We start from the raw sequence: 24368 nt of genomic DNA, 5'->3' as shown, positions 1-24368 counted from the left end.
GTCTTTTAATGCTAGATTCCAAAATACTTGCTCTCATTGTAAGTAACTTACTCTGTCATGAGGCCTATCCATAAGGCAGGCTTACACCAGAGTAAATCACTTATACTAAGATCATGTTTTTTTGGAATCACTACAGGCTTACACCAGAATAAGTTCCTTACACTAAGAGCAAGTCTTTTGGAATCCAGCCCTTAGAATAAAAGGCCATTTGTCTACAATATATATAATTCAATGACTTGATGAAGCAGTACCCAAAAATATACATTCAGCATTTTAAACAATTTGAAATATGTACAACATATCAAATTAAAAGCAAAATTTTCAATGAATCAACCAATTTCAATGAATTTAACCAACTCTAACTGGCTTAGATCCAGGGCTTGTAGATTGCCTATGAGCTTGTTAATAAGTTCTATAATGATCACTTCCATTTTTTGCAGATACGGCTGGTGAGGCTTATAGGTCGGTAGTTTCTTGGATCAGCAGTGGATCCCTCCTTGTGAGCAGGATGATTACCACCGTTTTCTATTCCTCTAGCATGAATTCAGTGCAGAGTCTGATGTTAAAAGGCTTAGTAGTGAGTCTCCTAGACAATGTCTAGTGCTGACAAGAAGACAAACTGGCACATTATCAGAACCCATGCAGCAAGTATTTTTAGCCTTGAAAAGAAAGAGAGGGCATTTGGGACTTGCTCTGCACTGACAAGAAGGGGTGCTAAGTGGGTGCCCTAATAAGTTGGGTTAAGTTAGGGGTGGTAGGGGTGTAAAGTTAGAGTTTATCTGCTAATATGTTGACTATGAACTCAGTTGATAAGCAAGTGTTGTTATGTATTAGCTCTAAGCGTTGCTGGGAATTACCTGTAAGGTTTCTAACATAGATGAAGAAGACTTTGAGGTTGTCCTTCACAGAGATAACAATTCTCAATTTGTACTTAGTTTTGGAGGATTTGATCTTGTTTCTGAGTTCTTTGTTGATCTTTTTGAGTACATCTCTAAATGATGGGGTATTAATTTTGCTTTTATAAGGTATGAGTTTCTTCCTCTTATTGTATAGTTCCACCATAGAGGTTTATTGCTAAATTTGGCATTATATTTATGGTGTATGAGGATAGATGCCTCAATGCATGTTTTGAGGTGTATATAGAAATTATCCAGAAATGTGACAGCATGTGAGATGGGGTCATCAAGGTAAGAAGGGAACACAAATTTCATCAGAACATTAATAAGCTGGATTAGATTTGTCTTAAAGTAGCCTCTTAAGTCAGAAGGGTTTTGTGTTAAGTCAGGTTTGTCCCTCATAGTGAGTGTTACAGAATGGTAGTCAGGTTTGGCCAGTAGCATTGTAATTGCAGGTGTTGAGCACAGGGAATTAATATTGGTAAGAACTATGTCCAAATATTTCTGAATTACTAGTTGGGACTTGAACCAGTTGGTATAGGGAGCAAGTTTTAATGAAGTCTAGCAATATCTGTGCATGTTTATTTGAAGTGATGTAAGTTTCCCAGTTAATGGAGGTATAGTTGAAGTGGTTATGCTGGGACACAGTCTCAGCAGATGCTGTGGCACTGAGTCTCAGCCTTACAAACAGGTCCAGGGCACTCATGGAAGAAGTGCAGGCATCCCATGCATGCCCCCATCCATAGGAGCTGCCTCATAGTTTCACAGGTGGCAACATGTCCTTGGCCAGGGTGGGAGTGTTATATGTCTATGAGTGCTGACCTCTAGCAGGCATGGTACTGTTGTGAGCATCATGGCTTTTTGGACACCGTATCCTGCCCATATTCTTCTCCATTCTTGATGTTGTTCTGGGAGTGGTGGCACTGCATGACTGTGGCCTAGGCTTCCCATGTCTATGTCAGGCACCTTCTTTGGAGCCAGAGGTGGATCAGCTTTGTGACTCATGCCTGATGTGCCCCTGGAACATGGTAGACACTGCATTGTACAAGAAGATGATGGCACATCTCAGTAAGTTGGCATACATTGTGCATTCACTCCCTTAGGTCTTCATGTACACCCTGCATTATGAGTTCCATCATCTGAAAAATAGATGTTACTAGCCATAAACTTTAACAATGGCATTGCACATTGTCTGGGTTTCAGACATTGAAATGGCCAATTCAAGTAGAGTGTGATATCCATAATTTCTGCAAGCACCTGTATGTACATCTACACAGTCATCCCCACATCATATGGAGCTTTGGGCAGAAAATGAGACCTTAGAAACAGGGGGAAACTCATTTCTCATATTGCACCTGTCGCCACCTAATTGTCTTTATTAATAGTCTATGTATCTTAGGTGGTTTCCACAGGCCAAGAGTCTGTGCCCATGCCATTAGTATGGGATCTGCTTTGTACATTCCTTGTATCGAATAATGTTGCAGTGCTCCCTGACATGCCAACTGTTCACTATGACTAATGTCAGAGTCACAGTTGTCTCTGACATCAGGCAATGACATAACCATGGTGGTAGAGTCAGACAGTATATCACCTGTACAGATACCAGAGCAGAACATTTCTTTTATTGTCTGTGCGGAAGGAAAAGGCATGTATAATTGTGACAGCAATGGAAATTATAATCGTACCTTATATAGGTAGTCACACCCCATGCAGTCCTGATGTATCCAAATAACAACACAGACATGATTTCAGTGTCACATACTGCAGCAGGAAATGCAGACATTAATTTGACAAGCCACTAGACTTGAACAATGCACCTGGTGCATACCTAATGTACACTTTAGGGGCATCCTGCAGCTCACATCCAAGATCTAGTACATCACAATGGAAATTAAATGAGTCTGATCCTCTCTGCAGAGAAGTTAGGAACTCCTGTGTCTCTGTCAGACTGACTGTTCACCTCCTATTGCCCTACCTTCCAGTACAAGGCAGGCAGCACATTTTTGTGCATCACAAATCATTGTCAGTGGCCCTTTGGCTGACTTGCTCTTAATTTATGTCTGTTATCACATTCTGACATGATCATTTATAGTAGGAATTGTCAGCATTCTCCTGGCTAAGTATCAGTCAGCCATGAAGACAGTTGGCCTGCAACAGTGCCTCATTGTCTGTGGGGGAGAACTTGCATTTTTGGCTTTTGCCTTTGCACACATAATACTGAATGGAGATAAAATATGGCATGTGGGTATATTTCACTTTGTAACACCAGCATTCAGTTAACCAGACCATGTCCATAGCCTGCAGAAAAGTTACAAAGGACTTTGCCATGGTTGGGTGACCATATATATTACACTGTAGCTGGGACAACCCCTTTAACCAACCACACTGAATAAAAAACATCACACATTCACAATAGTATGTAGTGTAACAGCAACATTCTGGGCATTATACATTAATTGCCCAGCTGGCATACTTCTCCTTTATTGGCACACAGGTGGCTTGCTACATACCATTATGGAGTATAGACTCTGGCAGATACCCAGAAGCCAGTAGTAAGTATCAACAGCATAGCAAGCTATATTCTTTGTACTCATCCGAATACATTAGTATATCAGAAACACTGTACTTCCTGAGTCTAAAATATTTCTAGAACTTGCTCACCTTAAGTATGTCATATAGCTCAGTAAATAAATGAAACTTGCTAAAACAGGAATAGCCTGAAAGCAGACTTTGTTTAATTTGTAAGGGACAACAGCTGATAAGTATGCATACATGAATGAGGCACCTGGAGGTCAATATCCTCAGGAATACATACATTTTAAATGCACAGCAGACTGACTGTCATTAATATGAAGTTGCAAGCAGAATGTGCATTCTGCACCTACATTCTTGGTCTGCATGGCCTGTCATGCTGTAGTATATCAGCATTACCTCTGAAGGCCTGCCATGTACTGGGTGTCCATAAGACACACAACATTGTAGGAAAGTACATTTTTGTGTTCTAAATAACATACAGCACTTATAATTGTGCAGGAACTTGCCCCAAGATGTTACACATCACAGTGGAGATGCAACAAGTCTGATCATCCCCACATAGAAGCCAGAAAGTCCTATGTCTCTCAGAGGTGGTTCAACTGACAGTCCACTCACAAATTTGATTTATCTAGGTGGTGATTTACTGACTGCCTCTGTCAGTCAGAAACAATAGGAGCTAGACCAGGGCTGAATTTCCAATTACCCATTCATTGGTCCAAGTTGCGCTTAAAAAGGGATAGGGAGGAACTCTGCTTCACATGGATAGGAGCCTATTCCAGAGAACAGAAATTCTCTAAGATATATATCTGTCTCTCCAACATGCCTTATGTTACCAGCAAAATTTAGGTCTTTTAATTTAGTAATTCTGATTCTGTTTCTTTTGCAGATGTGCAAAAGGTTCATAAAAATGGGTCTATATCACATTATTGAAATTCCAAAATGTCGAACACCATAAGCTCGACCTTGGAATCTCGAAATGTGATATACTCGAACGCTCAGAACAGCGAATTTTTTCCAAGGGAAAAATTTGCTGTTCCAAGAATACACACACACGCAGCACAAGCACACCAAAATAGATAATCCACACATACACACTTCACAGAACCCTACACTAAACCGTACATACACCACTAGCTATCCACTTACCTAACCCAACTCTAACCCTAAGGTCCCTAATGCACACTCTCCTTACCTGCTCCCTAACCCTAAGGTCCCTAACTAATGCACACTCACCTTACCCGCTCCCTATCCCTAAGGTCCCTAACTATCACACACTCACCATACCTTGGTCCGTTCGCACACTTACCTTAACCTGGTCCGTCACCTTTGCACCACAGTTGAGGAAATAGCAAAGTTGCAGAAATGAATCACCGAATACTTTCCCTAGGAAAATATTTGGTGTTCTGCAACTTCGCTATTTCAAGCGTTTGCTGAATTGGGGTCGATATTATAACATTCTAAGTTTTAAGACTTCAATGTTATAATATAGACCCCATAAAAACAGGGTCCAATGGTACACTTTATATCAGTCACATATCACCTCTCAGAAGTCTGTATGATACCAGGTAAACAGACAGGGCTTTTAGGCAGTCAGTGTAGAGCATTATGTTTACTCTCTGTATTCTTTTTGTAAGGAGCCTTTGTGGACATTCCAGTTGCTGCATGTGTCTGTTCAGATGCATACCGAAGTGGGTATTATACTCTATATAGAGTCTGATGATGTCCACGTACAGTGATATGATCTTTTTGGACCTAGATGCCATGCCCTTGCTTATAAGTTGAGCAACAGAGAAGGATTTTTTTACTACCTTGGACACATGCTGATCAAAGGCTAGGTTACTGTCTAAATGATTTCCCAGATCCCTGGCTAGTGAATCAACTTTTAAGGGTGTTTTATTGACGATGTTATTACCCAGGGTGGTAGACTTCCAAAAAGGTACCACTATACATTTCTTGGTATTGAGTTTTAAGCAATGGCTTTGGCACCAAGAGTTTGTCTGTATTAGACCTTCCTGAAGGGTGTTCTCATCTTGGGGAGATTCAATGACTGTCCTCCCAGTTTGCAATCATCTGCAAATTTAGTCAACCAAAGGCCTTTGACATAGGCTTTGACATCCAAGAAGAAGATATCAAAGAGGAGTGGGCCCAACATAGACTCCACTGGTGATCTGATGGAGGATTATCTCACTGAAGCCCATATTGGCACCCTGGAAAGACACCTCTTGTGGCTTGCAGAGTTGTGTCCCTGACAGCCACTAGCAGCTCCATCTGAACCAGGACCCAGTGGTGAGAGAGAGAAAACAAGGTAGTATGTAGAGCCCACTTAGTATGACATGAGCTGGGCAATACTGGAGACCATATCCACCCTATCCCCCATCCCAGTGTTACCCTCCCTTGTGTGTCATTGCCCTCTCTTGTTTGTTGTTCAATCCTTTCCATTATCTTGCCTTGCTTGTCTTCTGTTTGTAACTCCAGTGTTGTCATATCAGTGTGTCAGCAACTCCTCGTCAGTTTTGTCTTAGTTATATGTGTATGCATTTGTCCCTGCTACCTATCCTCACCTTCTTACCATCCCTTCAACTTCCCTTACTTCCTTCCCCACCTTACATTTTTTTGTATAAAGAAAATGAGTGCCTGCCCTCTAGAAAAATGTAACCCTTGCTTCCCCTTCCATATCCTATTCTTTTTTTGCCTGTTTCTCTTAAGTACTTACATCTGCTTGCTTCCCCCTTTTTCTGACTGTTCTGTAGTCTGGTTTCTACCCTTAAATATGATCAAAATAGATTTAAAATGTATAATGAGTCCTTTAAGGCTGATAGCTGCCTTTATCATCTTGCCACTCGTGCAAGCATGAACACACTGGGCCACATCAATGAGCGTGCACATGTGATATTCATCAGATCTGGTAAGCACATTATAAAGCCACCATTGAGGCCAGTGCTCCCTCACTGCAGGCCTATCTCTGGCTGTAAGAGGATGTCTTAATTAGTTGAAGTTCAGCTCAGTATTTTCATTTTGTTAATTGTTAATGAGCACCTGAAGGTAAAAAGAAGCTGGCCCAGCACAATTGTGGTGAGAATTTTTCTGGGCCCGAGGGAAGGCGTTTCATTTAAGAAATCATATTAGAAGCATCATTCAGATCAGACGTATGACACACTGAAAGAATTCCAACCATGGAAATGTGTGCTAAACTATTATCCAATACAAATGAGACTGTAGTAAGTAAATCAACCAAAATAATAATAATAATAATAATAATAATAGCAGAAATCAACATCATCAGGCTTTAAAAGAACACTATAGCAGTTTTGCCAAATAAATTTTTCAGTTGTACAGAGTGCAAAACATCAACATCTTATATAGTCAGATTCAAAAACTCCATTGGATAATTAGGTTAAAATAAACTACACTTTTAAGCCATGTGTAACCCATGAAGAAGATATCTTTGTATACACTTGGGCAAATAAAAGAAGAATAAAGAGTACAGCAGTTGTAATACAAATGTTATAAATGTCTGCAAACTGCTGCAAATCAGTAAAATGACAGTCCCACCTACTTGATACAGAAATAATATGGTTATTAGAAAAAATATATAAATGGAAGAATGACTGAGAACAAACTGCAATCCAGAAAACTGCTGCATACATGAATATAGATCGATAAATATACATGCAATACATTCAAAATGGAATTATATAGAGAAATCACAGAACCAGTGATCACACTATCAACAATCTTAAAAAGTTATCAAATTTCATTCCATCTTAAAGCAGCACGCATGCTACCATACATATAGAAGGAGCACACTAACACAAAATACAGTATTTTTAGAAGGCGGTAAAGTCCATTCCTCGCTGCAACCCCAACACCTCCTGTTAATTATATATACCAAATCCAAGATCACATAATAAAAGGAGAAGCGGCAGATTTCCAGTCCCTGCTGTATCATGACATCACAAAGGTAACATCAACAAGCTGCTCAGTTGATAACAGAGGCCCAGCTTAACAGCATGCAGTACAGCACACCTCGACCATCTTCAATGAACTCATTCAAATTTATAAAAAAATATTGATAACACAAATTTTGATCCATACAGAACAATTCATACTTCCAAAGAAATTAATCCAGAAGGATGACTAACACCAAGTCTTTGTGTTAGCATTCTTTCTTTTTCAGCAAGCATTTGAGTTAATGCAATAGAAGTAGCATCTAACCACTCATGAGCAATGTCAATTTACATATACTGTACACAGTTTCTAATTATAAGAACCTGCGCTACACTAAAGCATTAGATTTTGAACCAACCCATAGTGCATGTCTGTGCTCCACTATGTGTATATTGAACTGCTTTGAAGTTTTACCAGCATAAAATTATCAGCAATTACATGTTGTCATGCAAGGTGCACAAGTACACAAATATGAAATCAGATACCTGATTTGATATTGTACTGCAGCATTAAAAGTGAGGAGGCATACAGTTCTGAGCAACTTTATATAAAGAATAGCTATAACAGATTATCTAACCTCATGGTTTAAGTAGGCCAGAAGGCTGCTTTGGTACTGGATGGGACCACCTCAGTTTCTGTCTGATTACTGAATCATGGATGTAATTAATACATGATGGTTTCTTATAAAACCTTTCAGTCTTAGACCTGCTCATAAGACAAGCAGATGTTCAGTATTTTTAAACAAATGACTGACGATACCATATTCAGTTATAAATTTAAATCTTGTAGTAAAGTTTTCACTGTTATATTTTGGAGCTTTTCTACCCAGGTCACTGCTGAAATGGGACCACAGTGTTGGCTCATTTAGGCTATCCCGATTAACAAAGGAAACAAGTAAATAAAATAAATAAATGTGGTAGAATCCCAACTGGTTTGTTTCACATACACAAGGGTGTGCTGTCTTTATGATACTAGTAACATGTTCTTTAGACTAAGCTACAGTGAATTAATTGCATTTTCTCTCATGAAAATGTTCACACAATTGCTCTGATCCATTTGACTCAAAGTAATTGGTGTTGGAATAGGAATATTACAAATCCCATAAATATAAGAATACAAATACCATAAATTCCATGAATATAAGAATAGGAATACCATACATCCCATAAATATAAGAACAGGACTACCATAAATCCCATAAATATAAGAATAGGAATACCATAAATCCCATGAATATAAGAACAGGACTACCATAAATCCCATAAATATAAGAATAGGAACACCATAAATCCCATGAATATAAGAGTATAAATCCCATAAATATAAGAATAGGAATCCCATAAATCCCATAAAATATAAGAATAGAAATACCATAAATCCCATGAATATAAGAATAGGAATACCATAAATCCCATGAATATAAGAACAGGACTACCATAAATTCCATAGATATAACAATAGAAATCCCATAAATCCCATAAATATAAGAATAGGAATAACATAAATCCCATGAATATAAGAGTATAAATCCCATAAGTATAAGAATAGGAATACCATAAATCCCATGAATATAAGAATAGGAATACCATAAATCCCATTAATATAAGAATAGGAATCACATAAATTCCATGAATATAAGAACAGGACTACAATAAATTCCACAGATATAACAATAGAAATACCATAAATCCCATAAATATAAGAATACCATAAATCCAATGAATATAAGAACATGACTACCATAAATTCCATAGATATAAGAATAGGAATACCATACATCCCATGAATATAAGAACAGGACTACCATAAATACCATAAATATAAGAATAGGAATACCATAAATCCCATAAATATAAGAATAGGAATACCATACATCCCATAAATATGAGTATAAATCCCATAAATGTAAGAACAGGAATACCATAAATATAAGAATCGGAATACCATAAATCATATGGCTGCATAACAGAGAATTAGTTCAAACAGGGTTTTCTATATCAATCTACTGTAAGTGTACTTTACTAATTTTTGATGACTATCCAAAAACTTGATCTGATTTAAGGCCTACTGTAAATTAAACCCTTGAGTATATCTATTGTTGTTAAATTGTTGAGAAAAGCCAATGTATGGACATCAATATTTTCCACATATTGGTCAGCTATCATTCAGAAATCAGCCTGGAATATGAAGTTGGTTTCAGGAGAATATACTGGATCTCAAAAAAAAAAAAAGCCTCATGAAGAGGTTGGTATATGTGGGATCCAATGATGCCTGCATAGCCTTGTGTCTGATTTGCAAGAAATGCTTCCCTTCAAAAACGAAGATAATTTTTTTATCAAAATATGGCTAGTCAGGATAGTCAAAAACAAAATAAATATTTCAGCCACAGAATTCTCAAGGCCAATACCAGTGATCATGAGCTGATCAACAACAATAAAATGGCTAGAGGAGGGTTTGGCACTTCTGTATTGCCTTTTGACCCACATGGAGTTCTGAAGTGTGAGGTACAGTGAGTGCAAAACAATTAGAGTGGATAATAGGCATCCACAGCAGGGTGAACATATGGAAACATACATGCATTTCTTTTACAGGCATCATTACACACCACGTGTTAAATAGAAAAGAGGACTGAGATAAACCAAAATAAAAAACCCTACTGGTCCTGCAATGGAATTATACTTCCGACTTCACCCTGTAATAGAGCTGAGTACTTACAAGTGGCTCCCTGAATTCAATAGAGAGAAGGAAAACTCGGAAGCTGTGAAGTATTTTAAAAACAAATGGTGAGACTACATAATACATAGTGAAGGATTTAAATGGTTGTTCTAGGCAGTGTACTCTGAGTGAAGTAGAAGTATGTGTGACTATCACTGAGTGTGAAAATAAACTGTTTGTGAATAAAGTCACTATAGGTGAAATTCTTCTTTTCCCATGGTGCAGCAGTCTGACAGTCTCTGCATGGTGGGTATGAAGGAATTTACCTCCTATACACACACACACACACACACACACACACACACACACACACACACACACACACACACACACACACACACACACACACACACACACACACACACACACACACACACACACACACACACACACACTCTCACACATACATTCGCACACACGCACACACACACACTCTCACACATACACTCACACACGCGCACACACACACGCACACACACATGCACACACACACACACACACACACACAAATGTACACATACACAAACACTTACATGTACACATACCCAAGATCTGAATCTGTCTTCAAGTTCTTTTTTAATTTAATTATAATTCAAGATCTTGACATCTGAAATCATGACATGGAGTCACATTATGTCTCATCTCTTTTTCTGAACCGTTAAAATTGTTTGAAATACTCCCCTATTCAGTAAATACAAATACATACATCATGCTGAAGCTCATTGCTTGATTACTTATCAAATTCTAGTGAATACCACTAAGACACATACCTTGACATACACTCTTAAAATTTGTGCAGCAATCACCATTTTTCAAACAGTCTTCAGAGCAGTGACACTTATTGTTATTATATCGTGACTCTCCACAGCGGTCTTTGGTGCATTCCCAAAGTTCAGCTGAAATAACAAATTCAATTGTTAAGGTAACATGAAACCACATTGCAACTGACTTTAACACTTTCTCCATAGTTAAATTTAGCAATGTTATCTGTCATTGAGTAGAACCTGTTCTGAATATGTTCTAAAAGCTGTCTTTCACCACAATGTTTTGATGCTCTGTGATAGCAAAATGCATGAAATGTTATTTTTTTATTACATTTGTCTATAATACTACTATGTCTATGAATGTTTTTTGAAGAATCACTGATACTCATGTGCATAGGCCAGTTTAATCATGATACGGCTAGCTAAGAGACCAACTTTCAAAGTTTAACACTTTCTTCTCCCAGTGAAGAAACAAACGTTATTCTACCAGATATTATATTAGGCTGTATAAAACATTACTTATAAAATAACATTTGCATTGCTCTGTCTGACTAATTACAGTTTTCCACAATCATTAGACAAGGATAGCCATACATACTATAATTAGTAATGACATATTTTCAACCTGTTTTGTTAGATCTGTAAACCAGTTTGTCAGGTATAGTTATAAGGTTAGAGTTGTATGCCCCTAGAACATTTTGCACACTGACCAGCATAGCAGTAAACAAGCCTTCTTATGTCAGTTTCTTTTCTAGACGCATACTATTCTTTGCATGTTGCTACTATGGTATACTGCAAATTGATGGATCAGCTGTGTATCAGAGTGCCTTTCAGAAAGAAATTGCCACTTAGAATTTTCAGGCTCTGGGATCTCACATTAAGCATAAGTGAGCTCTAAGTAAGTTGAAATATGCACAGATAAAAGTGACCACTCTACAGGAAATACAACTTTCCACAAAAGGTAGCTAAAGTGAAAAGGGAATGGGTGGGACTAGAAGTGGATAGCAGTACTTTTTGAGGAAACCAGGAGTACCTATTCTAATTAAGAAGAATGTGGTTTCAAGTACAAGTTTGTTAAAGTTCTTGATAGCAAGCATTATTTAATAAAAAGGTTAGTTCCTGCTGAGACAATGGAACAGTACACTGGATTGATTGGTCATTATGTCTATTATTACAAAACAAAATCTTTTTTTGTCTGTCCCAGCTTTATTTATGACAAAGCACAGATATGTCAGAATTTTCTTTTCATAATGGCTGCATATGCCCCCTAGTGCATGTTCTTCCACATGTGCTAATAGGAGCTACCGTTACCAACTTGGGTGTCCACATCCCCATCTTCCTGGCATTGGCACCCCACATTATGATGGGCCTCTGTTCTCCCACTGAGGCCCTGTCATGAGAGCAGTAGTGTAAGATGGGTGACCCCCCCCCCAGGATGGGCATGCTCATCCTCCCTAACTTTGCCATCAAGTGCCCAACCGCTAGTAGAACTTGGGTCTCTTGGGCTGCAGTCAGGGCTCTATTTTCACCACTTGCACTCAATTTCATCAATTTATATTTGTTGATTATATATTTCATGAAGGTGTGATTCATAAAAGCATGTTTTTTTGGAACATAACACACTAGAATTACATACTTCTCCTGGTAGAACACAGCACTCTGAAATTCTACAGTTCTGTCTTTTCAACCATTTGGTCAGAAAGGTCTCCCTGCTCATATCCTATTCACATACTCACTTTACCCATACACATAATACACATGCACACAGTTACTTATAACTAGCTCAGTGTGATCACAGTGATATATATGCACGCGCGTGCACACACACACACACACACACACACACACACACACACACACACACACACACACACACACGCACACACGCACACACACACACGCGTGCACTTATACGCACACGCATGCACTCACACGCACACACATGCATACACACGCACACACACACACACACACACACACACACACACACACACACACACACACACACACACAATTTAAGACAAAGTACCCTCAGTACCATAATGGAGGTGTGTCCCACAATACTCAGCTTTTAAATTACTATATTACTACTATAAGGTCACCTTTTCACTGGGGAAATGCATATTGATTATTTTGCAAACTTGGCTAATGTTGTCTGCAAATTCACATTAAGTGTCTCAACAACATAATACATTCATCACTGTGTCATTAAAAATATGCTAACATGAATGATAAAACTATTTCCCTGAACACATTTCCTGTGATTTAATGAAAATCGAGGTGTCTGAGAGATGTTCATAACAACATATCTTGTGTACAGAAACTGTCTTGCTACACAAAAAGTAATTAAACAGAGAGGAGAAATCCCTGCACTCACAACCAAATATTCTCATTTTGTGGTTACTGTACCTCCTGGTAAAGTCTATATTTAGTAAAGAGGATTCATGAAAGTTCATCACAGGATTACTCATCAAAATATAACATGTCAAAAGTGACCCCTAAAGTGACAACAAAAGAAAAGTTGATTATTTCTTTCTGAATATTTACTTCTTCATGCATTTCTCCGATCCCTAGATTTGACTAAATCTTAATAACTGTAAAATACATTTGGATAATTCTATTTAGATTAGGTTTTCTTTCATGATTGTTATTACAAAAATAATGTGCTTTTTAGTATGCCCAAACAGTAGAACTCATTGCATATCCAGTTGCATTCCACTCTAGATTATGAAAAGATGAACAGAAATCCTGGGCTTATCATGAATAGCATGCCCTAAGAACTTCTCTGTAAATGGTACATTACTTAATGGGTTGGATATTTATTTATTTATATATTTATTTATTTATTGACATTTGTTAACCGGGTTAGAACAGCTGGGTTAGAAACCCATTTTCAGTGGAGACCCGAGGAGAAAATCTCCAGTTAGTGATATACAGTATAAATCTAGTTACATCCAGTGTAAGTTTTACAGAGATAAACAATATACAGTTGGTTACATTCATTTAACAGTTTGCAGCAAAAAATATGCCATTTAGTCTAAGATTCCCACTTAGTGTACAAAATGAGAAGGTTGTGAAGAAATGGTAAAACAAGGTCCAAGTACATCTAGAAATCTGCTAGCCATAAGTAAAGAATAAAGCCAAAGAGAAAAGCTGCTAGTCATATCTAAAGATAAAGCCAAGAGAGGGATAAGATATATACATAATAGGAAGAGTAGAGGAGGGATTAAGAGTAGGATAGTATACCAGCATGAGACCTTGTATATGTAAAAAATATTTAGAGATGAGTAATCTCTTGTGATTACAAAGTGTATTTGCTTTATACTTGAGAGATTTGGTAGGCTGTACATAGCAGTCAAGGTAGAAATGGTAGGAGTTAAAACATTTGAATGTGGAGGTTAGGAGAGTTTATGGCAGGGACAAGTTTTGGAGTTGAGCAGATGCTGTTTAAGTTCCTTTTTAAAGTGAGATGAGTGTATAATGGTACGTAGGTCTAAAGGTAGCTTGTTCCAGGACTGGGCAATTGAGTATTTGCATAGCAATTTACCCACATTTTTCTTTGGTGAATGGACTGCTAGTAGTTGCTGGTTAGAGGTGCGCAGGGGGCGAGATGGGGAGTAGGTGGATACAAAGGTAGTGGGAGCTGGACAGGAAAATGGTTTATATAGTATAGAGTGTATAATTTGGAATTGGAATGTTAAAAGTAGTTGTGGGAATTTGAGCCACTGGAGGGAGTTAAAGGCAAGGCAGTGATGTGAGGTGTAGTGAGAGTTGGTAATGAATCTAGCAATTTTATGGTATGTTTGTTGGAGTTTAGTCAAGGTAGTGTGCTGGATAAAGGTTAGTACTGGAGCAGCATAGAGAAGTGAGGGTAGCAGGAATGCCTGAGCTAGGGTGAGTGGCATTTGGAGTTAGAAACTTTTTATTACGATACAGCAAACCTAGTTTCTGGTTTGTTTTTTTATATATTGGAGAAGGTGTAAGTTGAACTTGAGATCATCATCTATTATGACACCCAAGAGTTTAGTCTGTGATTCAGGCCGAAAGATTGTGTTGTTGGAGGAAGTGATAGTAAAGGTGGATTTATGGTGGAATAGAGAGTGGGGGGGGGAGCAAGAGCTTAATCTTTTTGGGACTGAGGATGAGATGATTATCTGATAACCATTTTTCAGCGGTAAGAAAGGTGTGTTGAGTGAGGCAATGTAGTTCTGAGATGTTGTTAGAGATGGAGATGAGTGTTGAGTCATCTGCATATTGGATGAGGGAAGAGTTTGTGCAAGTTATGTAGAGCTCATTTGTGAAAACATTAAAAAGTAGGGGACCCAAGATGGAGCCCTGAGGCACTCCAGTAGGGATTGAAATATAGGGAGAGTAGGAAGATAGCCATTTGACAGACTGTTGTCTACAAGAGAGGTAGCTGGAAAACCAGATAAGGGAGATAGCAGATAGATTAAGGTTTGCAAGTTTAGTTAGGAGGATGGAGTGAGATACTGTGTCAAAGGCTTTGGAGAGGTCAAGGATGAGACAGGATACAAGTAGATTGTTGTCACAAGCCTCTGCTGTGGTGTGTGTGAAAGATAGAAGGGCAGTAGATGTACTATGACTGGGGCAGAAACCATGTTGTGTGGGAGTGAGAAGATTTTGCTGGAGGAGGTATGTCAGGAGTTGTGAGCGAATACATTTTTTCTAGAATCTTAGAGAGGGGTGATAGGATGGCAATAGGATGATAGTTAGATGGGTCAGTAGAATTACCACCTTTGTGGAGAGGGATAGTCTAGAAAGATTTCCATATTGATGGAACTGTAGCTTCCTGGATGGATCTATTGATGAGAATTGACACAGGATAGGCTATAGAGTCAGCAGCAAGTTTGAGGAAATATGGGGGGAGATTATCAGATGAGGGTGAGCAGGGTTTAAGTTTCAAAATAAGTGATTTAATGTAGGAGGTGGAGACCAGTTGAAAGGAGAAATGATTTTTATTTAGATGGTCTGGTGTGGCTGGTGGACTTGTTGTATTTGGTTAGTGTGAGTGAGGTTATGCACTGTTTCGATAAAGTGCTTGTTAAGGAGAGTAGCAGTTTCTTGTGGTGATTTGTTTGGGTAAGAAGAGGGATTTGAAGGGCAACCAGGAGAGAGGATATTGTTGACGGTTGCCCAGAATGTATGGGGGCTGGATTTGTTGTTTAGATGTGCAGAGCTATAGTAGGACTTTTTGTCCTTATTAGTTAGTTTCTTGACTAGATTCCTCAGTTCTCTATATTTCTGAAATAGGTAAGGTTCCTTTGTTTTATGCCAGGCTTTCCAGGTGCTGTCTCTTTTATGCGTTTGGGATCTAGTATCTTTATTGAGCCAGGGAGCATAATTTTATTTGATTCTAATTTTTCTGGAGGGAGCAAGGGAGTTAAGGGTGTGTAGGAAAATAGTATTGAATTTGGTGACTGCGTCATCGAGTGGGAGAAGTCTAAGGATGGACCAGTCAAAGCTAGATAGTATGGATTTGAATAGGGAGATATTAAAGTTAGATAGTTTACGACAGTCTCTGTAGTGGTGTGTCTTGTGTGAGTGGGTAGAGTGCCTAAGGATGTAAGTGGGAAGATGGTCACTTAGAGAGTCAGGTAAGGTTGTGGGTTTTGGTAGAGGAAGGGGGAGTTAGTTAGAATCCAGTCAATGGTTGAGCTGGAGGATGAACCTCTAGAGAAGTGGGTGTGGGATGTTATCAATTGGTGGTAGCCATGGAGATTGATGCTGAGTTGGGGTGAGTCAGCAGAAAGTTTGGAAAAGTCAGTATTGACATCATCTAGAATTAGGGTTTTGTACCGCATATTATGAGTAAACCAGGATAGGATGTTTTCCAGGGTGGGTATATTGTTTCCTGGGGGGATGTAGATGGCAGCAATAGCAAATTTTGTGTGCGGGTTAAAATGGCAGCTCAGGATGATAAGTTCAGCTGGGTGGAAGTCAGGGACAGGGATGGTGACAGGAGAGAGAGATTTAGACCATCTTTGTAGAAGATGGCTACTCCACCTCCCTTCTTTGGGCTTCTATCAAGGTGATATATGTTATAGCTGAGTGAGAGTATGGGTGGGGGTATTTCTTTATTAGTGATATGAGGTTTCAGCCAAGTTTTGGATAGAGATAGAATGTGTGGGGTAGTTTGGGCTATCCAGGAGTGAAGTTCTGTAATTTTTTTGGTTAGGTTTTATATATTCATGGAGCAGATAGTTAGATGTTTCTGTAAGGGCATGTTTCTGCTATGGGGATGGGTTAGGTTGTGAGACTGCGATGATGATGTGGGGGTAGAGGGAGAACTTAGTGAAGTAAGATTGAGGGGGGAGCGAGAGGGGCCTGGATTTGGGTGGATGTCACTGGAGCATAGTAGATTAGTAATGTGATAAGTGAGTAAAGGTAACAGGAGATTGTAAAATTTAGTTTTGTATTTGGGGGAGTATGAAGGGGTATGAAATGTAGCTAGTTTTTGGAGACAGAAGGGAGAGAAGTTAAAGAGAGATGGTGAGATAATGATGTAACTGTCAGAATGTATATTTAAATAGGAACAGGAGGTTGGGGAGCAGGTGAGCAGGTGGGGAAGACAGGAGTGATAACAGGTAATAACAGAGAGGAATAGGAGTAGGAAAGTAGTAGTGGTAAAGAGAAGGAGTTGCATTATTATTTTGATTTATTGTAGGTGTGTGTAGGTATGTAATAGTCCACAGTATAGCTAAGAAGGTCAGGTATGTAGCTGGTGTTCTTGACTAGGGTTGGAGGGTCGGGTTTATGTATAATGCTGCTGGAGAGGGGAGGGGTTAAATTACAGGCAGAAAGTGCAATGTGATTGGTTGGGCTGAGAGGAAGGGGAGGGATAGTCAAGTATAAATGTAATTGATGTGGGGGGTGTGGGAATGGTGGTAGGGTAGGGGAGCGAAGAGAGCCCGAGCGTAGTGAGGGCGAACAGAGTGGGTCAGCACCCATGGAGAAGATCCCAAGAACAGGCAAGTATGGTAGACTAGAGATCAGGAGAAGGAAGGGGGAAGAGTATGTCAGTGAGAATGTACTAGACTGAGTGGCTCTGTAGAGATTAGAAGGCAGTAGATTAGGAGTACAGAAGGACCAGGAGATGGGCAGGGAAGATAGAGGAGTGCAGTTTGAAGTTTCAAATGCTATAGAAATAGGATAAGCAGAGAGAGGTAGAGGGAGCGATTGCAGTGAGCAGGTAAGGTAGATGGGAGATTGCAGAGTGGGGAGCAGTATATGTCTTTTAAGTTGAAAAACAAACTCTGGTTTGATAGAGTATGTGTATATTTTGAAACAGGATCTGTTTGGCCTAGTGAGGACTTGGAGGAGATAGCAAACTGTCACATAACTATATCACGTCCTGCTTAATGACTGTGTGCATATGCTGCAGGTCTCTAAGCAAATAAAGGAATAACTGGATAATCATCTTGGCTTCATTATACCTTTTTATGACCCATGAAATGCTTAATGTGGCTGGAGGACTAAAAGATATTTAGCTGTTAAGAACAGTTATCAGAAGAATTAACTGCAGACCTTCAAAGTGGACACTGTTCTTAAGCAAAATATCAGTTCTTGTCCAAAAAGGACTTTGCACTGCTATACAAAGTAAGATATTTCAAACTGAAATAAATATTATCTTATTAAAATTCAATGGTGATGGACAGGTTGACGGATGAGATTAGACAGGAGTCTCCATGGACTATGATGTTTGCAGATGACATTGTGATCTGTAGTGAGAGTAGGGAACAGGTGGAGGAGACCCTGGAGAGGTGGAGATATGCTCTAGAGAGAAGAGGAATGGAGGTCAGCAGGACTAAGACAGAATATATGTGTGTGAATGACAGGGAGGATAGAAGAATGGTGAGGATGCAAGGAGTAGAGGTGGCTAAGGTGGATGAGTTTAAATACTTGGGGTCAATAGTTCAGGGTAACGGTGAGTGTGGAAGAGAGGTAAAGAAGAGAGTACAGGCAGGATGGAGTGGGTGGAGAAGAGTGTCAGGAGTGATTTGTGACAGACGAGTACCTGTAAGAGTGAAAGGGAAGGTCTACAAGAGGGTAGTGAGACCAGCTATGTTATATGGGTTGTAGACAGTGGCACTGACAAAAAGGCAGGAGTTTGAGCTGGATGTGGCAGAGTTAAAGATGTTAAGATTTGCACTGGGTGTGACAAGGTTGGACAGGATTAGGAATAAGTATATTAGAGGGTCAGCCCAGGTTGGAAGGTTTGGAGACAAAGCCAGAGAGGCAAGATTACATTGGTTTGGATATGTACTTAGAAGGGATACTGAGTATATTGGGAAAAAGATGCTAAGGATGAAGCTACCAGGTAACTGGAAAAGAGGAAGGCCTAAGATAAGGTTTATGGATGTGGTGAGAGAGGCCATGCAGGTGGTTGGTGTGACAGAGCAAGCTGCAGAGGACAGGAAGAAATGGAAACAGGTGATCTGCTGTGGCGACCCCTAACAGGAACAGCCGAAAGAAGATGATGATGATTAAAATGCAGAACTTTTATTAATGGAATTAAGTGGGACACTAAGTAGAGGGTATTGAGGTGACTGCAGACAGAATTAAGAAACAACAAGCAGCCAGTTTAATTTAATGCACCTAATGTGTTTATCAAATGGTTTGTGGGTCTGTAGAGATAATAAGATAGCCCAGGTGTTCTCCATTAATTATGAGATGCTCATTTCTAGTGACTCTTCTTTCACAGTGTCTCCACCTGTTCTCTCTAAACTGTCTAACTCATCAGTTCACCAGAGGTTGCTGCACGTGTTCCTCTCTTTAGTCCTTGGAGATCATCTGGGCCTTCTGAGCTCCTTCTTGACTTCATAAAGTCACATTACTCCAGTTAGTTTCTTTAATACTGGATATGAATTAGAGTTTAAAGTAAGGGCATCCTCACAAAAATCCCTTGTGCCATTAGTAGAGTCCTTTCAGAATCAGACATTCCTGGCCTGCCCCACAGTTCTAAATGACCAATTTCTGTACTCATTTTCGATGTTAAGATTCTTATAAAAACATTGGTTTAAATATTAAAATGGGCTACACATTAGTAATCTCCAATCCACACTTGGATTTTGTTGGAGGATATAGCTCTTCTGATTCTGAACAGCAGTATCTAACTTTATGCAAAGAAAAGCCTCTCTTCCTTCGTACCATTTTATATGCAGAAGTCTTTGATACATTTTACAATAGACATGATGCAGTTTGGTGAGTACATTTAATACTGAGTGGGCGATATAATGAAGGTTAGCATCTACGTAATTTTTTATTGATTCTAGGTTCCCTTTTATTAGCATATAAATCTTATAATAGAGTAGTAACATTTTAAAACAGATTTTTAAGACTACCCTCATTTTTGGATCCATCAGTTTGATCAAACATAATCTGGAAAGCTTATTGATGCATAAAAAGTATATAAATGGTTTGTTACTCTTATTGATATTCTCGACAGTGATTTTATAAATAGTATTGTTTACTAAGTAAAATATTTGGGGGAAAATTTCATTTTCAGTATAGACACCCTGGCTAGTATGCAAAAGTTAATTTTATTCTAGCAATGTAAGTCAGTTCTTACCCTGTTCAGAATACCACTGATGTTAGAGGAACTAAGCATTCATAAATTCAGTTTATATTTGATGCTCAATATTTAATTCATAGAGACAAATACATGTATCAACAATGAATTCAAAACATATTTGTTTGGATTTAAAGGAAATAAAATAGATTTTTCAAGGTTTAATTTATATTTGCAGATGGCACAATGTGGAGAAACAATACTTGTGTTAATAAACACAACCATATTTCTGCGTTCATACACTCAAAGCATGGACAAATGTTACGGGCTGCTGCAGCATTAGTTAATGTGCATCTGCAAGAAGCTCTTTTTGATGCTACAAGCCATGATGATGCACTTCCTCACCCATGGAGGTGCCATGTCATCCAAACATTCTTAAAATTGCATGCACTCCATGACACGGAAATTGTGGACTAGTACAGTGTGGATAAGGACACCATGCAAGGTATGGTGGACATGTGTTAGCCTCATCTGCAGCCCCCTAGTAGTCATGGAGTTCATATCCTAATGGACAACAAGGTGCATCTGGCTTTATGTATACAAACTATAGGGACATTTCAGTGACCTATTCGGGACACACTTGGGGTATCTCCATCACCTATCTCAATAATACTCCATCAATTTCTCAATACATGTTTCAGCATGTGAAGGAGCACAAGTGATTTCTAAGTTTTGCAAAGGGGAGAGAGAACACTATGCAATAATTCTTTAATATAGCTCATTTCCCCGAGATACTGGGGGCCATAGACCACACCCACATTGAAATAAAAGCCCCACCTGGGGAACTGTAAAGATGGTATGCAAACTACAAAGGACATCACTTCATCAACTGCCAGATAGTCTGTAATGAACAGGTTATCACCTGTGATATGTCTGCAGGCCACCTGGACAGTTATCATGACTCCCACATATGGTACACCTATGACCTGAACCAGTTTGTGAGGAGCAAATTCCCCCAGGGACTTCTTATTGGTGATGCCTGATATGCCTTAGAACACTTGCTCATGACACATAACAGAAATCCACAGAAAGAAATAAGCAGGGGTACACCTACAACCAATCATAAACAAGGGCCATTGTAGAACAAGGATTTGGGCTACTGAAGGCAGGCTTTCTGTGTGTGGATTCATCTGTTGGTGCCCTACAGTATGATCCTGGTGTATGTCCAAAAATGTTTTCACTATGTGCATTGTTACAGAATATCATATTTAGGATGCAATTACAGGGGTGGGCAGCTGCAGGAAGAGCAGTCTCCAGCTCACCAGGGAGTGGAGGCCGAGTCATATGAGGATTTGGCCAAGGAGCCAGCAGAAAGGATGAACATGATAAATGGAGGTGAGCACAGTATGCAATTGCAGTTAAAAAAAGGAAGCAGCTTGCACATGGTGTCTTCCCATAGTACTGCATACACACTATAGTAAAAGCGATGAATGCAACCCCAGTGCTAAGCTGTGATTACCCACTTAGTATGCCCACACTGTGGATCAGACATAGGTAATCCAAGTAACAATGTACAAAGAGCAGAGAACAGTTATCATTTGCAGGTGTGAGAATGAGCTTTTGTATGGGTATCTTTCATAAGGAAGTGTGTGGTGATGATGACAATCAAGACTGCACTTGTGTTTAGGAGTTCTGTGTGGACTCATTAACGTACATGGCTTTATGACAGGACAATGGCTCTGGATGCCTGCATGGCTTGGCACTCTGGTGTTATGACTGTGTGTCTGCAAGGACACAGTCTCAGCAGTAGTTGCAGAACTGCAGCTTAATATACTGGACAGGTCACAAGCAAGTATGGTAGAAGGTTGAGAATCCCATGCATGCGTCAGTCCATGAGAGCTGTTTCTACCAGGACATGCAATGGTTGTATCACAGTTCTGGTTAGATATCAGCTTGCTACATGATCATGAAACTGCCACAATTACTATGACGGTGGGGACATCTTCTCCTGGTCATAGTCACCTCTACAACAGAAGTAACCATGCTAGAACTAGTACTCCATGACAGCGATTTCAGCCATCCATGGCCATGATGACCCCCATTCACGGAGGAAGCTGTGGAATGACTTTGTGAATGGTACCTGATGCATCACAGGAGAGTATGAGAGGATATGGCATGTTCAAGTACATGATTTAGTCTGTCAAAACAATCATACATACAAAACATGCTCTCACAGAGGTCATCTCACACACCCTCCATCAACCTTACTAATGCCAACATAGCTGTGGTGGTACTAGCATGTGCCTCTACAAAGACCTTGCACATGCACTGTATTACAGACATTGAAAAAGCAACTACAAGCAATTGGAGGTACCCATATCTCCGATAAGCACTAGCACCCACCTCCTGTGGGTATCCCCCAACCCAGTAGGGCTATGGGCAGATCCTGACACATGTCCAGTAGGAGGTGCCAGACTTCCTTGACTGCTAGTGTTCCCTTGTAACCTGTCTTCTCTCTGTGGTGTGTATGTCTCTGCCTAGGTATCGCAGGGACAGAGGCTGTGCACATGGTCTGTGTTGGGAGTTCAGTGGTCACATTACCAGTGTTGAACACACTTTACTGCCTGACTATCAAGCTTACCACTGCTATCATCTTTAGAGGATGTAGGCCCTTCAGCATTAGGTGGCAATTTAGCAAGAGTACTTCTGGACAGAATCACTTGTAAGCAGAACAAAGCATGATAATATTCTTGCATAACCCAAATCAGAGATTGTTAGTAAGTTTGCAATGAGTAATTTGGCAAAAAGAATTGTGGCTACTATTAGGAAGACTGCTACACACCTTGGGCATTAACACTGGATATTCTTGGTGTACGATGAAGTTCTGCACCATATCTTTCAACTGTCCAGATTTTCACAGAATATCCAGATTTTTGCCTCATATTTTTGGTCTGTTGCTCATATATTTTATGGTTTTCTAGCAAATTATTGAAGAGTGAAGTCATTAAATAATAAATAATGACAGACATTTAAGTTTCAGACTTCACATCCTTCAGAAAATACATAATAATACAAATAAATAATAATGCAAAACCTGTTATTCTAGCAACTATCTGTTTATAGGAGCAATAATTAAAATATGTCCCTATTTTTGGACCTCTGACACATATTGTTGGCTTTGTCCGGATTTCTTGTTATGAAAGGTTGAGGGTTATGCTCTGTGCCAAAGTCAAGCACCACACTGTGGGACCATATAGAGCTATCACTGCCTCTGACTGAGGCCGGAAACTCTTCTCTCTCCATCAGAATTGGTTCAACTGATTTCCCAAAACCAGTTGATCTACCTTTCTGTGACAGTAGCACTTTTGTAGGTTCATAGGTAGGTACTAGGCTATCGGCCCAAGGGCCTAAGTAAGCCTAGCCAACAAAGTTCCCTGGCTTACGCCAACCCAAGAAAGTTAATTTCCTGTGCCCCTGTCAAGCAGAGGTACAGAAGTGATCCCTGGGGTGTATTTCCTATTTCCCATCCACTCATCAAGATTTTTCTTGAAGAGTGTTAATGAGGAACTTTACTAGACATAGATGGGTAGCCTGTTCCAGAGTATGGGAAGTCTCTGGGACGGGAATCTATCCCTCCAGCAAGTCCCGTTTATTGTGGTGACAAGGTTTAGGTCCCTAGAGCGTGTAGCTCGGAGGGATTGTGATTTATTTAAGTGTAGCATGTCCAACAGCTCTGGGTTTGACATAGCTTTATATGTTAGGCAGAGATCATCTCGGAGTAGGCGATATGCTACAGAGTAAAGCTGGAGTTTTTTGAGAAAATCAGTGTAGGGCATCTGTTTGAGGCCAGTAATTCTCTTTGTGAGGTACTTTTGTGGCCTTTCCAGCTGCTGCAGATGTCTTGTGAGGTACATTCCAAAAGGGGAGTTGTACTCTATAATGGGTCTAATAAGTGTCGAGTAGAGGGGAACAATGACCTCT

At 39.5% G+C, this 24368-nt stretch overlaps 1 protein-coding gene across 1 annotated transcript in view; it reads right to left on the bottom strand.

Annotated features, from left to right (window-relative positions):
• LOC122798180 (ectonucleotide pyrophosphatase/phosphodiesterase family member 3-like) overlaps positions 1–24368 on the bottom strand; it is an 835307-nt gene that overhangs the window by 668942 nt on the left and 141997 nt on the right. The window contains exon 4 of the mRNA XM_044066922.1: positions 10865–10990. Within this exon, the coding sequence (XP_043922857.1) occupies positions 10865–10990 (126 nt within the window). The remainder of the gene's footprint in view (positions 1–10864; positions 10991–24368) is intronic.

The sequence above is a fragment of the Protopterus annectens genome, chromosome 3.part1 (assembly GCF_019279795.1).
Source record: "Protopterus annectens isolate FY-2018-M chromosome 3.part1, PAN1.0, whole genome shotgun sequence".
Classification (NCBI taxonomy): domain Eukaryota; kingdom Metazoa; phylum Chordata; order Ceratodontiformes; family Protopteridae; genus Protopterus; species Protopterus annectens.
The sequence above is the reverse complement of the archived record's forward strand: the minus strand, read 5'-3'. Positions and strand labels throughout refer to the sequence as shown.